This window comes from Eretmochelys imbricata, chromosome 9, assembly GCF_965152235.1.
Source record: "Eretmochelys imbricata isolate rEreImb1 chromosome 9, rEreImb1.hap1, whole genome shotgun sequence".
NCBI classification, from domain to species: domain Eukaryota; kingdom Metazoa; phylum Chordata; order Testudines; family Cheloniidae; genus Eretmochelys; species Eretmochelys imbricata.
This window is the reverse complement of record NC_135580.1, coordinates 85,543,767-85,559,070: the sequence shown is the minus strand read 5'-3', so window position 1 is coordinate 85,559,070 and position 15,304 is coordinate 85,543,767. Positions and strand designations below refer to the sequence as shown.

The 15,304-nt window shown below is 37.0% G+C and overlaps 1 protein-coding gene across 4 annotated transcripts in view; it reads left to right on the top strand.

Moving 5' to 3' along the window:
• The window catches only part of LOC144270569 (phosphatidylinositol-binding clathrin assembly protein-like), a 49,798-nt gene that overhangs the window by 8,956 nt on the left and 25,538 nt on the right, over nt 1-15,304 (top strand). For all 4 annotated transcript variants that reach the window (XM_077827137.1, XM_077827136.1, XM_077827135.1 and 1 more), the window contains exons 2-8: nt 3,705-3,847; nt 6,792-6,867; nt 7,844-7,946; nt 8,133-8,226; nt 8,354-8,465; nt 9,830-9,936; nt 10,566-10,607. In XM_077827137.1, coding sequence (XP_077683263.1) covers nt 3,705-3,847; nt 6,792-6,867; nt 7,844-7,946; nt 8,133-8,226; nt 8,354-8,465; nt 9,830-9,936; nt 10,566-10,607 — 677 coding nt within the window. The remainder of the gene's footprint in view (nt 1-3,704; nt 3,848-6,791; nt 6,868-7,843; nt 7,947-8,132; nt 8,227-8,353; nt 8,466-9,829; nt 9,937-10,565; nt 10,608-15,304) is intronic.

Here is a 15,304-nt window from a genome sequence, read left to right as displayed (position 1 = left end):
TTTCCAGTCTAAAACTGTTCAGTGTTGCTGTAATAACAGTTTCTAAATTCCATTCCAGAAATAGCATTTCACTCTTGGTGGAAGTGATGCCTTTGTGGTTTGTAAAACATTCTGAGATGAAAGGTGCTATATAAATGAAAAGTGATATTGGAGAACTAACATCTTTTACCCAATGTGTTTAATTCCTTTTGTAATCTACAACATTTATAATCTTTACTCCTATATTAGAATTGTCTACCTGTTGGTTTGTCTCACTGTGAATGCATACTCACCAATTGTTAGAGGTAGGTGGGTGATGACATGTAGAGTATGTTAACACAATAGTCAACTATCACAGGCCTGCACAAGCTGAGGTGTGGTTTTGGTAGTAATTTTTTTCTCTTCTAGTTTTTTTTTTTCCCCTTTCAGTAACAAGTTCAGCTATTTAACATTTCCCTGAAAATAACGTTTTTATAGACCCATCTATTCTGGAAGACGTCAGTTAGTTTTTTAAAATCATGAAAACCGCAGCAGCTCTTTTAAAAAAGTATTTACCAGCTACCTAGTGGAAGATAACTAATATTTCACAATTATAACTAGGCTAGAGCAGCAGGAGTTCAGCTAAAGGACAGCAGAATCTGGCTAATGTGTAACTAAGACCATTAATACCTTGAATTTAGAGATCTAAAAAAAAGTGAGCTACAGTAGTCACAGGTTTGTTTTTTGGTTACCACATATTGCATAGAAGAATAAACATAGCTGTGGAATTAATCTAATCTTAAATAATTACTCATTATTATTTGTACACTATAGTGTTTTTAAAATCTTATTAAAGCGACTTTTCATGTCAAATTTAAGTTTAGAGAAAGCAAGTTTTTAGCCTGTAAAGCACACTGAATATTTTTATGAGCTCCCTTTTTATTAAATATTCCAGTAGAAAGATTTCTAAAAAAACATTCCTCGATTGTCATCTAAAACAATACCACAGTGTCCGGATTGCAGTGTATGAGAACCTGAAAGTGGAATTGTCTAGAAAATGAATGTGTAAGACAAATTTTGGTAGATAGAATGATGTATAAATTCTAGTTCAGCCAGACCTTGGAAGCTAAGGGCTTAATCTCAGTTAAATCAACTCCCGCTGCCTTCATTGGGTCTAAGATTGTACTCTTGGTTTGATCATGTAAGATTCCTGAGTAGCCATAACTCAGTTTTGCTGTTAACTTTATTGGGTCTACGATTTCACTCCTAAGATCCCTGATCACATGAAAAGTACTATTGTATCCTTAGTCACCACTGTGATGAAAATGCATCCCAAGGTGATAGGTTTGCAGGATGCCTGACTTGTTCAAAAGTGTGGCTGGCTACTCGCCATAGAAGGTTGGAAGGGACCTTGAGAGTTCATCTAGTCCAGCCACTGTGCTGAGGCAGGACCAAATATACCTAGACCACCCTTGACAGGTGTTTGGAGGTTTTTAATAACTGGTTAGACAGTGCTGCGGATTCCACAACCTCCCTTAGTAACCTACTCCAGAGCTTAATTATCCTTATAGTTAGAAAGTTTTTTCTAATATCTAACCTAAATCTCTCTTGCTGCAGATTAAGCCAATTACTTCTTGTCCTAGCTTTATTAGATGTGGAGAACAACTGATCACTCACTTCTTTATAACAGTCCTTTACATATTTCAAGACTTATAGGGTGCCCCCTCTCAGTCTTCTGTTCTCAGAACTATGCTTGTCCAGTCTTTTTAACGTTTCCTCGAGTCAGGTTTTTCTAAACACTTTATCACTTTTGTTGCTCTCCTCTGGCTTCTGTCCAGTTTGTCCACATCTTTCCTAAAGTGTGGTGCCCAGAACTGGACACAGTAGTCCAGGTGAGGTCTCACCAGTGCTGAATAGAGCAGGACAGTTGCCTCCTGTGTCTTACATGAGACTCCAGTTAAAAGACCCCAGAATATTAGCCTTTTTTTTTTTTTTTTTTTTTTTTTTGCAACTGCATCAGATTGTTGGCTCATTCAGTTGGTGATCCGCTGTGAACCGCCAAGACCCTCTCTAGAGTACTGCTTTCTAGCTAGTTGTTCCCCATTTTGTAGTTGGGCGTTTGTTTTTTCTCTCTTAAATGTAGTACTCTGCACTTATCTTAAATGAATTTCCTCTTGATGATTTCAGACCAATTCTCCAATTTGTCAAGGTCATTTTGAATTGTAACACTGTCCCCCAAAGTACTTGCAACCCTTCCAAGCTGGTGTCATCTACAGATTTTATAAGTATATTCTCCACTTCATTCTCCAAGTCATTAATGAAAATATTGAATAGCATTGGACCCAGGACAGACACCTACGCGACCACGTGGATACAGCCTCCCATTTTGACAGCAAACCATTCATAACCATTTGAGCACGGTTTTTCAACCAGTTGTGCACCCACCTGACAGTAATTTCATTTAAACCACATTTCACTAGTTTGCTTATGAGAGCATCATATGGGACCATGTCAAAAGCCTTACTAAATTGAATATATACTGTGTACTGTTTTCCCCCTGTCCACTGGGCCAGTAACCCTATCAAAGAAGAAATTTAGGTTGGTTTGTCAATTGTTCTTGACAAATCCATGTTGCCTTTTACTTATCATCCTGTCAGTGTTTACTAGAGAGAACTATAACAGTTTTTATTCTTAGTATCTTACATTGGTATTGAGCTCCATTTCTGGAATAAAAGATAATGGACGCACATTTTAAAAGTTCCTAAGTACCATTGATTTTCATTTCATTATTATTGCCACTTGCTAGAAGACGGATTTTATTTTGTGTACCAAAGCTTAAAGCTGTTATCTGAGTTTGAAGAACACAGATTAAGGCATTCAAGTAACTTTTATTGGGGAAGTAATGAAATAAGAAATACCATTGCGATGGCAAGTTATACAAATTTTTTATCGTATCCGTAATGGACATGGGTATACAAGTGACGGTGATACCTCAAGTGTTCCGTTTTTTAGTGGTCCAAGCATCTTTTGTTACATACATTGGTAGATTCCTATTTTCGAAGATTTAAAATCTCAGGGGGGGAACCCTAGGATTAAAGTTTGGATTTAATATAAATATTTTATAATGTCACCAGGAGGGGTGGGGGAATCTTGTGTGTTTTTTAAAAACCTGAGCTCACTAATACCTTTAATCATGTGGTTATTGCATGGTGTTCACTAGAGGGTGAAATTAAGATTGTGTGAGTGGCCCGAACTTTGTATTTCCATTTTTTAAACTTATATTAACCTTAACTCTGAATTTGTAATGCTTGCTTTTGAGAATAATTGCAGCATCCCTATAATATATTTTACTCTATCTTAATATAGTTTTTGAATTGTCAGATATGTAAGGATTTTTTCCTTTTTTCTATTCAAAACTTTTAGAGCACTTCTAAGCTAGTAAATTGATATCTACTTGAGCAGAGAAGCTTAGAATAAAGAATTCAGTTCCACATTTTAGTTTAGTTTTCATTTATTTTCTGTAAAACTGCTATTAAGGAAATAAAGCAAGAGATGGCAGGCTGTTTGTGGTTTGCAACTCCAAAAGGAAATATAATTGTTAATGCATCGGGTTAAAGCTTTCAAATGGTATGGAGTCCTGTATAAAGCAGTTAACATTCATGTTACATGTTCAGCCTGTGAAACTTATTTCTGTCGCATCTTTGAATGTCTAACTAAACATAATGCTTTGCATTTTTTAAATTTAGATCTAATCCAGTGCACAAATGAGATGAATGTAAATATTCCACAGCTGGCAGACACACTTTTTGAGAGGACTGTTAACAGTAGCTGGGTCGTAGTGTTCAAAGCTCTAATTACAACACACCACCTCATGATGTATGGAAATGAGGTAAGACTGATTACTTTGTGATAGTTATATTATGGGGGCATCTCTGAAAAAATCAGAATGGCATAAAGAAATAGTTGTGAGCTGTGAACTTCAAAATATATATACACACACACACACTTAATTTTTCTATCATTATTGGTTGTAAGTTACCTTTGTGATAGAAAATTAGTGAAGTGCTATTCATCACTCATTAGAAAGTCAGTTAATTGCAAACTACACTCAGTAGATGTCTAAATCCATGTCATGCCTCTCTTCCATTAACTTTCCTTCCTAAACTACTATTGCCATTCATTTACCACCTATGTTTAGTTCAGTTTAAAAACAAAATATCAGCAAAACTTATTTTAAAAACTTTGTGGTGTAGTAAGTGATCGGTCAGATTTTCTTTCCCAGACCACAGTGTGACATTAGAAATTTCATCTTTAATTGTACACAATTTCTCAACCTTCCAATGAAGCCTAAACAGTCAACCTTTTATGTCAGATAATAGAGATGGTCATCTCAAATATCCAAGTGTGCGTCCCCATTCTTATTATAAGTTGTCTGTTGCGCGTATGAGTGCAGAATTGTGGCTGAGGCAAAGTATATCTGTAAGAAAGTTTTATCTTTTGCTTTAAATGTAAACGTTAAAGAACCACTGTGAAGGATGTGGACCTGATCTGCAAGGGGTCTGACCAGGGTATTGAAATAGGCAGTATATGACCGTGACTTTAGAGAGGCATGGTGGGTGCAGTAATATTTGTTGTTGGAAGAGAGAAACTTTCTGGCTTACACAGAGCTCCTCTTCTTCAGGTCATGGAATATTGACTGTATTGAATTAATTTATTATATGCATATGTTGGTTTAGTTATACTAGCCTGTTTGGAAATAGAGTAAGGGCAGACAGTGGCTCCAAATAAAACACCACCTGTAAACAATTCAGGACATTAAGATCACTGTTGAGCTATTATCTGTGAAGATGCTACTTCCAGGTTAGTGCCAAGTTATGCAGTTACTCAGCCAAGGCTGAAAAGGAACAGATCAAAAGGGCGATAAATAGTTCAAAACTTTCTCTCTGTCCATAGTGAGGGAGATTGTCATAAGGGAGCTGTTCACAAAGAACAGCCTGACACAGCCACAGACCCTGTGGGAGGGTCTGAAGCGTTAGGCCTTCCTATTTTACCTAAGATAGACATGCATATAGACTGTTCCATCGTTTTCAAATCTGTTTCCTCTTTGCTTTGCTGTATTCCTGCTGTTAGGATAAAAACGGTGTGTATTAAAAAAGCTGCCTGGTTACTGTGTTAGTCACTGGTCACTGAAGCTGGGTGGGAAATACTTTTCCTCTCCTGTGATTTCTAAAACTTCCCTGTTCTGCATTGGGATGAAACCAAGATCTTTCAAAGTTTTTTTTTGGTGGAAAAACAAGACACACACACCCCAGGATAGCTTGACACTGAGAGTATTCACCTGATTCAGATTAATGACTTGAATGTGGGTCTCCGACATCCCCAGTGAGTGCCCTTGCCACCAGGCTGTAGAGTCTGTGTCTGTCTTTTGAAACTTAGTATGTATAAAAAAATATTCATTGGGTCAGAGAGAGAGAGAGACAGACAGATAACCATCTCACCCCAGAATAGCAGCCTGGTGGTTAGGACAGTTAGGATGTGAGGGACTCAGGTTCAGGTCCTTGGTCTGAATCAGGCAAAGCAGGGAATTGAATCTGGGTCTTCTACATACTAGGTGAGTGCGCTCACTACTGACACATTCTGGGGTGGGTTGTGTCTCTGGTTTTGACCAGATATGCCATACTGAACCTGAGAAACCTTTCCCTGTGGAAGTTTTGTTGAATCTGGTATGTTCCCAGGTAAAGTTTCAGTTTTGACAAATTGGACTCTTCAGACAAAAACCTGTTTTATTGAAAAATTCCCAACTAGGCCTACTGGTCACAATTCCTGAAAGGCAGACTTACAGGTACCGAACTCAGCTGGGCCTTCGAAGCAGTCATTGTTGGTAGGCAACATGCTATAGCCCAAGACCCAGGGGGTTGCAGGATTCCACCCTGAGAGAAGTGAAGGCATGCAGCTTTAACCTGAGGGGGAGCTGCTCAAACTCGGTAGAGGTCAGAGGTGCAGTTAGCCCTGTAACTGTGATGACAATATTTTTTTTTCCTGAAAAGATAAGTTCTAATTTATCGTTTGAGTAGTAGGAAGACATGATTGTATGCATATTAATATGTATTGAAAGTGGCAGAGAAACTTAAATTGTTCATGAAGCAGTTTCCTTTTAAGTAACATAAGTCAAGCTATAGATTTAGTCTCCTCTTTCTTGTATCATCTTTTTAGCCAAATATTTGAGTAGTAGGAGGAGACTAACACTATAGACTTACTTAGAAGTAGTATAATGCCAGGTGAGTTAATTATTTCATTAATAACTATACAAATACTTGAACACTTTAGTGTCTCAGTGTTTTTATAAAGCTATGTTAAAGTAGAAAAAACATTTCCAAATAGTTTGTAAAAGTGTCTCTTTAACCATTACATAGAAGTTATAGAGTTGTACAGAAGAAACTTTTAGAGCACCTATAGTTTTTCTTCAATTTCCCTACTGTGAGCTACAGAATTAACAAAACTTTTTTACTTAAAAAGGCATGTAAGTAACTCCCCTCCCTCCCTCCCTCCATGCTAATGTAGCTTCATGTGTGGACAGTGGAGTGCTTTTCTTCAGACTGAACAAATTTCCTCTGCCAAACACTCAGTTATGAAATTTATTGTATTTAATTCACATTAGTTTACTAAGTTTTGGTGAATTGTTTTTGTTGCGACTAATTCGTACATTGTAGATAACGGTAAACCTGCCTCTGAAATACCTGAGTTATGTGCAGTTGTGTTGTAATCTAATTCTTAAATGTATTACATTTGATGAAGAAAAAGTAATTTTCAAGCAATTTTTTCCCCTTCATCAGCGCTTTATCCAGTATCTTGCATCCCGAAATACATTGTTCAATCTAAACAACTACCTGGACAAAAGTGCCATGCAGGGTAAGAGTCTTTTTCTTTGTGAAAACTAAGTTGCAAACAGTAAAGTATTACTTTTTCAAGAGAAGGTTGGCAAAGCAACAAAATAAAAAAACAACAACAATTGTTTTGTTATGTAGTTTTTTTGGGGGATTTTTTGCTTTAAGGCCTTAAATACATGTATTTTTCTAGCTCTGCATTAGTAGTGTTTAACAGAAAATGATATATCCATGAAGGGGGTTTATTTTATATTATGCAGTGCAAAGGGATGACAGTAAGCAAAGGAGGCAGGGAAAATTATGGTATGGCTGAAAGTTACACAGGTGAGAGCTAGAAATGTGGTTACAGTTACATGTCTTTTTAAAAAGGCATAACTTAACACATGAGCACTGGATTAATCTTTTTCATTTGGCTGCATTCCATAATGGAGGTGGGGGGTAATATTAATTCTCAAGCTTCATTAAATGGTCATTAGAACACTTCACTAGTGGTTAATGAAAGACTTTCATGCAGATCTGTGAAAGGTGTTAGAGGTAGTTTGTGGGATGGCAAAAATATATATATTTAGTATTTTTTTTTTTTTTAGAGCATCCTTTTTTACAGTAGCTGGAGTTCAGTAGTTCCCATCTTTAGTCTTCAGCATTTGACTGATTCTGTTTCCAGTGAGCTGTACACTATAAGAATAAGAGTGCCTCACGGTTGCAAACGGTAGCCTCTCCTCCTGTTGTTAGGTGAGGCATTAACAAAGTCCAGATAACTTCTGTGGAATTGTCATCACTTGGGAAGATGGTGGCAGCACTGTGCCTCAAGGCTGGTGCAAATAATGAAGAGAAAAATATGGAGGAAGGCTTTAGGGGCTCTGCAAGTGAACACTGAGTTCTCTCACTATACAAATTGTGTGCAATGACACACATTACAGAATAGTACTGAAAAATGATTACAAAATAGATAGATCATACTCCTCTTTGAAATGTCTAACTAGTAAACATTTAATTTTCAGGCTATGATATGTCTACCTTCATTAGGCGATATAGCAAATACTTGAATGAAAAAGCACTTTCTTACAGACTTGTAGCAGTTGACTTCACCAAAATGAAAAGAGGGTAAGAAATATTCTCCTTTTGCTTTTCATTTCAGATCTAAGAGGTTAATAATAGTCATATATATGCTTGCCATAGAACTTTGCTGCCTTTTAAACTGTAGTTAAATACAGAGTACTAAACATATCAAGTCATCATATGTTCTAGGTCACGTGTACATTTATAAATTTGCCATTTTACACATTGTAGGATAGATGGAGTGATGAGAACTATGAATACTGAAAAGCTTCTAAAAACCCTTCCAATTATTCAGAACCAGCTTGATGCACTCCTTGATTTTGATGTAAGCACATTCTAAGTTGTATTTCATTGTTAAAATACTTTATTTACTGGATATGGGAAGAAATTTATTGGTATTTTTCTCTCCACCAATACTTTTAATCTACTCTATCTCTTCACTTTCTACACAGGCAAATCCAAATGAATTAACCAATGGTGTAATAAATGCTGCCTTCATGCTTCTCTTTAAAGATTCCATTAGGCTTTTTGCAGCCTATAATGAGGGGATTATTAACCTATTAGGTATGTGAAACTGGTGTGTGTATGTGTGCATATGTTCTTGAATCTTTGGGGGAGACAGTCAGGGAGAAATAGAAATTTAAAGGCAAATTGAGTCTGTTTAATAGCCTAACAAATTAAGGGCCAGATCCTGCTTCTGTTGAAGTCAGTGGTAATTTTTATCGTTGGTGTCAGTGACAGCAGGATTGGCCTTAAAGGCATTGATATATAGGCCTTATTATTTTTCAAGTGTAAATCTGAGTTATTCTTGCTGATATTTCCATTTTAGAAATACCAGAAATGTGTCTTGAATGTTCCTCATAACCAGGTTAGAAAACAATTTAGCCTGTAAGTACACCGTAATGTATATGTGTGGGGTGGGGGGTTAAGGCTCTAAAGTAGGTTGGCCTGTACTGGGTTTACTGAGCATATACGTTGAATATAGAGTGCACATTGTTGGGTTTCCTATGTTTTTGTTTTATCAACTTTAACTGGTGTTTATGGTCTTGTACAGATTGTAGAGTTCTACCTTGCTGAGTTCTTGGCTATGGTTAACATATGTCGGATATGGTTTTTAAGTGGATTGTGCCTTCAAGACTAACTATGGGGGAGGAAATTGAGAATCTTACACAAAGATAGTAAAGCAGTAAAAGAATTTATTTAATAATCTTTCGATTCAGCTTTCACTCTCCATTAAATCTGCCAGTGTCATTCATTTTATTGATGCATTAAAATCTACAAGTTTCAGAGTATGAAAAATAAAACTCAGTACTCAAAAGGCTGCAAATGCTATTCCTGTTTGACAGGTTTACCCATAAGGATTCTGTACATTAATATTGACAAGTTAGAGTTGGATACATGTGAAAGTTGAGTTTTCATCTTAAATGCCTCCTTCAGATTCTATATTTCCATTTACAAACCACAAATGCGTAGTATTGAGATGTTGATGTGTAGTTTTAAAATGCTTTAAAAATAGGTAATACTCATGGTGCATTTTTAATTTACTAAAGTCAGCTACTGCATTACTAGTGGTTGAGTGCACCTCATGGATGGACTTTTTGCAAACATTTTTCTTCAAAATGAAGTCCTGCGTGGCTGACAAAGAATTTAAAAACAGATTAAACACTTTACATTCAGGCTGACTACAACTGTCCACCAAGTTATAACTTGCTGAAATCAACAAACTCATTGTAAATATGGAGACTATGGAGTAGTCCCAAACACATTACTCTTAAAAGTAACATGGCTTTCTATATTCGTTCATTTTAGAGAGAGGAGATATTATCTAAAGTTATTGTTTGCAGTGTTGTATCTTTTTAAATCTCTTGCATTAGTGTGAGAGGTTTTTGTATCTTTTTTTTACAAATGTCCTTTTTTTCACTCTTCAGAAAAGTATTTTGATATGAAGAAGAACCAGTGCAAAGAAGGTTTGGATATTTACAAAAAGTTCCTAGCCAGAATGACCAAATTGTCAGAATTCCTCAAAGTAGCAGAGGTAAATAAACTTACATGTATTAAAAGGGTGTCATTTAGCTATCTGTACTGGTACAATCGTCCCATCACAAACAGTCTAATGTTTGTGATTTGCTGTGCAAAATAAAAGTTCTGTAGGTTGCTGAATCTGAATGTCACTTAAATGCTTTTTTATATTGAGTGGTATTTTTAAGGCACCTTTCTTTGCCTAAAGACTGCTAACAATACAATAAACCTTTCTGTCTAAAGTGCTACTGAGAATCTTCTTTTACACATTGATTAGTACATGAAAATGATTGGGCTTGATGATGATTATAAATATTTATAAAGTATTCCTTTGATATTTCTGCTCAAAACAGAGCATAAATTCAAGCAAGCTGTTATTTCCAGCTCTTACAGTGAATCTTAGCATCTTTGCATGAAATAGTCCAAATAGAAATATGATTTGAGCTTGTTTGATATATACACTGAAATTCTAGCTTAGAACTAGTCTGTTAGAATTGGCATGAACAATGTACCAGTTCAGAAAGTTATACATGTCCCTTTTGATACCTTAGCTTCTGTGTAACATTCAGACCCCACAGTTTTTCTTTTCATTGCCGCTGCATGTAGTAATGTACTTTTTTTTTTCCCCCTTTTTTGTGAACCCAGCAAGTTGGAATTGATCAGGGTGACATTCCAGATCTTACTCAGGTCAGTGTACATTTCATATTAATTTAACCCAGTTCTTTTGTCCTTTGTGTTTTAATGGTTAATGTGTATCATATTCATCCTGAGAATATATTCTCTTCCATATATTTATATATGGAAATATACATGTTCACTTTTTCCATAGATTAATACATGTACGCAGTTCGTAAACAGTTATGCAATTGTTTAAATAAGAGTTCTGTTTTAAAGCAGTGAAGTTTATCTGTCTTATATGGGTATTTTTACTAAAACACAGGTTTTTCCTTTGAATCCTTTGTGAATCTGTCTCTTAAGTACACATGCATACTGTGCCACATCTTGGGGGACGATGACACTCAACTCCATTCAAAAGGAGTACTAGTGGCACCTTAGAGACTAACCAATTTGTCTGTCTTTGTGAAAATTAGTCTCTAAGGTGCCACTAGTACTCCTTTTCTTTTTGCGAATACAGACTAACACGGCTGCTTCTCTGGAACTCCATTCAAGTTTCATTCAGAGTTACACAGCAGTACATACCTGTATCTTAAGCTTTGTTATTCAGCTATGGAAGCTTTTCCAAAGTCCACAAAGATGACAGTGTAGGTCTACTGATATTTATATTGGCACCAGCTATATGCTCAGCACTGTAAGATATGCGCACAAATAAAGTCCCTGTCCCAAACAACTTAAATGATGGGAGACACTGGGAAATCAGGTGGTGAGGATAATTTACAAGGCAGAATAAGCTAGGTTGATTCTAGGTGTCTTGATGAACTGGAGTAGGGACAGTACAGATGGAAACGATGTGTATAATCAATTTAGAGGAACACTGACCATCCATATAAGAACAGACAGTTTCATTTTATTATGGAAAGTGTTATTACAGCACCCAACTGTCTGTCTTTATGCCATTCATTGCTTTGTACAGTATACCTCCATCTGATCTTGTACTCATTGCTTTTACAAACTAAATAGGACTAGTCTCTAATCTTTCTTTGTGAAAATTTCCCACCCCTATCAATGTTGTTAATATTAATTACCCTTTTTGGGGACTTTGCTATTTCTTTGTTTGTAATAAAGAGACCAAATATGAATACAGTCACCAAGATGAAGATATATAATCTATGGGCACAGTAGATTATTTTCTGTATTACACTCTGTTCACTTCTTAATACCCTACTATCTTAAGGAGTGTCTTTAGCTTGTCATTGCATGTTCAAAGCATATTTTCAGTGGATTTTCAGCAATATGCTGAAATCCCTTTAATAAAGTTTAAGACTAAAAATCTATTGACTGAATAGTTTGTTCCGTGCAGTACTTGTATCTTGTAATTGTCAACACTGAGTTTTCTTTGCCATCATTTGTTCAGTTAACTTGTATTGTTAGTTTATTCTAGTGTTCTTCAAAGTCTTCCCTAGTCTTGACTAACCCAAATAAATGGTCATAATCTAATTTTGTTCCCTTACCACTTTCCCCCTCCTCTAGATTAACTCCTTCAAAAACTGATGAGTAAAGTATTGGCCAAACTTAACCTTTAAAAAGGTCAGCTACTGTTAAATCATACATGTTTCTAGTATTTTTCTTAGTAGTTCACTTACTTTAGAACTCTCAGGTGACTACCATATAGTCCCAGTGAGATATTGCAGTTTTCTTGTGTGCTTTAGCACCTCGTATCACTGATACCTTTGTCTCTGACAGCGTTACACCTTTATTCCCTAGTGAATTCATGGACTCTCTAATAGAACTCCATCGTACATTTTTGAGTCATTTTTAGCTATTTGTTTACATGGCCTTTAAGCTTTGTTAGTACCAAACTTTCAAAACATAGCCTCCATTTTTACTCATGCAGTTTTGCTGTCCAAATTTAGATCACTTAAATCCTTCATTTGAGGGTACTGTTATGTTTAAGTAATCTAAATTACTTGTACCAAGAAAAATGGTGATCTAGTTAGGCTGAGATAAAAATTTTGGCCTTTAATCTACATTTTACCCACTGAAGTTCTGCTCTACCACTTTTTGATATTTTGTGTCTTTGTCTCCAACTCTTATACCTGCTGTTTGACCATGTTGTTCTTACTCTTTCTTGTTCTGAGATAGGCACCCCGGGTATCTTTTCCCAGCAATGTCCATAAGAAACTTTTAACCATTTATATTTTGGAAGCTGAACTCACCCGTTATTACTTTTCTAGTAAATCTTATTGCCTCCCTGATCTGCAATAACATTCCAATTTTATCCTCATTTATCTGTTTGGGAGGCAGGAATCCTACCCCCATATATTCTGTGTTGTGGTCACCTGTACTCATAATTTTTTTTTTGATAGTCTAAATAGAATATTTTATTCTATCCCTTTCTCCCCTCTTCCCCCACATCTCTACACCTTTCACTTTTGCTAAACACCACTCTGGCAGAAAATTGGGTTTTCTTCTTCCAGTATATTTTGGAAATGCCAGCTGTCTTGGTTGTCTCCCAGTACCAGATATTCCAACTCTCACATTTTGCTTTAGGCTACTTCCACAGGTATATTGTAGATTTTATTTGTAATGGATGTATTCCTCTCTCTTTGCTGAAATTTAAGGATTGCTACTCCTACCCCACCCCACCATGTACCCATCATTGTCTTAGCCCTACTGTGAGACAGTTTCATATGTGCATCTGTTGTCCCAAAGAGAATAGTTCAATTGTATGTTCCTCAGCACTTGCCTGCTTTTCCAAAACTTAGTTTTAACCAATTGTATGTTCATTCTCAGTGTGTCCTTTCTAGTACAAAACCATAGCAGGAAGAATACTTTTAACCTTGCTACCATTTCAGCAAGGCTTTTTTCCATTATTGTATTATACGTTCTACCAGATTTTCAATATTACTTTTTTGCCACGTTAACCTTAGCTGTCCTGTATCAAAATGATCCATCACTGTAGGTGATTCCTTCTAAAAGACTGTCATAATGAATTGTGATATCAAATAGTCTAACACCTTGTAGGTGTTTGCACCTGCTTATGTTTCTGATGCTCAAATCCCCTACCACCAGTATGTGTGTTTAGCATGTCTGGTAGACTTCCAGAGGGACATCTGTAGGGGGTGTGGGTTTCATCTGTTTTTCTTAGAAGGGCATCTTCCATTGTGACGGTGGCGGGAATTTGTGGGAGGAGGGGGAGGATGCTATACAACTGCTAATTTCTATTTAGAGAATCAGATACTAACATGGTATTAGGTCAAAAGAGAACAGCAACACACCTACCAGTAAACAGGCAGAAGGAAAATCAAACAAAGCAGTTACAAGAAGACTTTCTTTACAAAAAGAAAAGGAGTACTTGTGGCACCTTAGAGACTAACCAATTTATTTGAGCATGAGCTTTCGTGAGCTACAGCTCACTTCCACGGATGCATACCGTGGAAACTGCAGCAGACTTTATATATACACAGAGAATATGAAACAATACCTCCTCCCACCCCACTGTCCTGCTGGTAATAGCTTATCTAAAGTGATCATCAGGTTAGGCCATTTCCAGCACAAATCCAGGTTTTCTCACCCTCCACCCCCCCACACAAATTCACTCTCCTGCTGGTGATAGCCCATCCAAAGTGACAACTCTTTGCACAATGTGCATGATAATCAAGTTAGGCCATTTCCTGCACAAATCCAGGTTCTCTCACTCCCTCACCCCCCTCCAAAAACCCACCCCCATACACACACAAACTCACTCTCCTGCTGGTAATAGCTCATCCAAACTGACCACTCTCCAAGTTTAAATCCAAGTTAAACCAGAACATCTGGGGGGGGGAGGGGTAGGAAAAAACAAGAGGAAATAGGCTACCTTGCATAATGACTTAGCCACTCCCAGTCTCTATTTAAGCCTAAATTAATAGTATCCAATTTGCAAATGAATTCCAATTCAGCAGTTTCTCGCTGGAGTCTGGATTTGAAGTTTTTTTGTTTTAAGATAGCGACCTTCATGTCTGTGATTGCGTGACCAGAGAGATTGAAGTGTTCTCCGACTGGTTTATGAATGTTATAATTCTTGACATCTGATTTGTGTCCATTTATTCTTTTACGTAGAGACTGTCCAGTTTGACCAATGTACATGGCAGAGGGGCATTGCTGGCACATGATGGCATATATCACATTGGTGGATGTGCAGGTGAACGAGCCTCTGATAGTGTGGCTGATGTTATTAGGCCCTGTGATGGTGTCCCCTGAATAGATATGTGGGCACAATTGGCAACGGGCTTTGTTGCAAGGATAAGTTCCTGGGTTAGTGGTTCTGTTGTGTGGTATGTGATGCTGTGGCCCCGCAACCTGAAGCAAATGGTGAGTATTTGCTTCAGGTTGCGGGGCCACAGCATCACATACCACACAACAGAACCACTAACCCAGGAACTTATCCTTGCAACAAAGCCCGTTGCCAATTGTGCCCACATATCTATTCAGGGGACACCATCACAGGGCCTAATAACATCAGCCACACTATCAGAGGCTCGTTCACCTGCACATCCACCAATGTGATATATGCCATCATGTGCCAGCAATGCCCCTCTGCCATGTACATTGGTCAAACTGGACAGTCTCTACGTAAAAGAATAAATGGACACAAATCAGATGTCAAGAATTATAACATTCATAAACCAGTCGGAGAACACTTCAATCTCTCTGGTCACGCAATCACAGACATGAAGGTTGCTATCTTAAAACAAAAAAACTTCAAATCCAGACTCCAGCGAGAA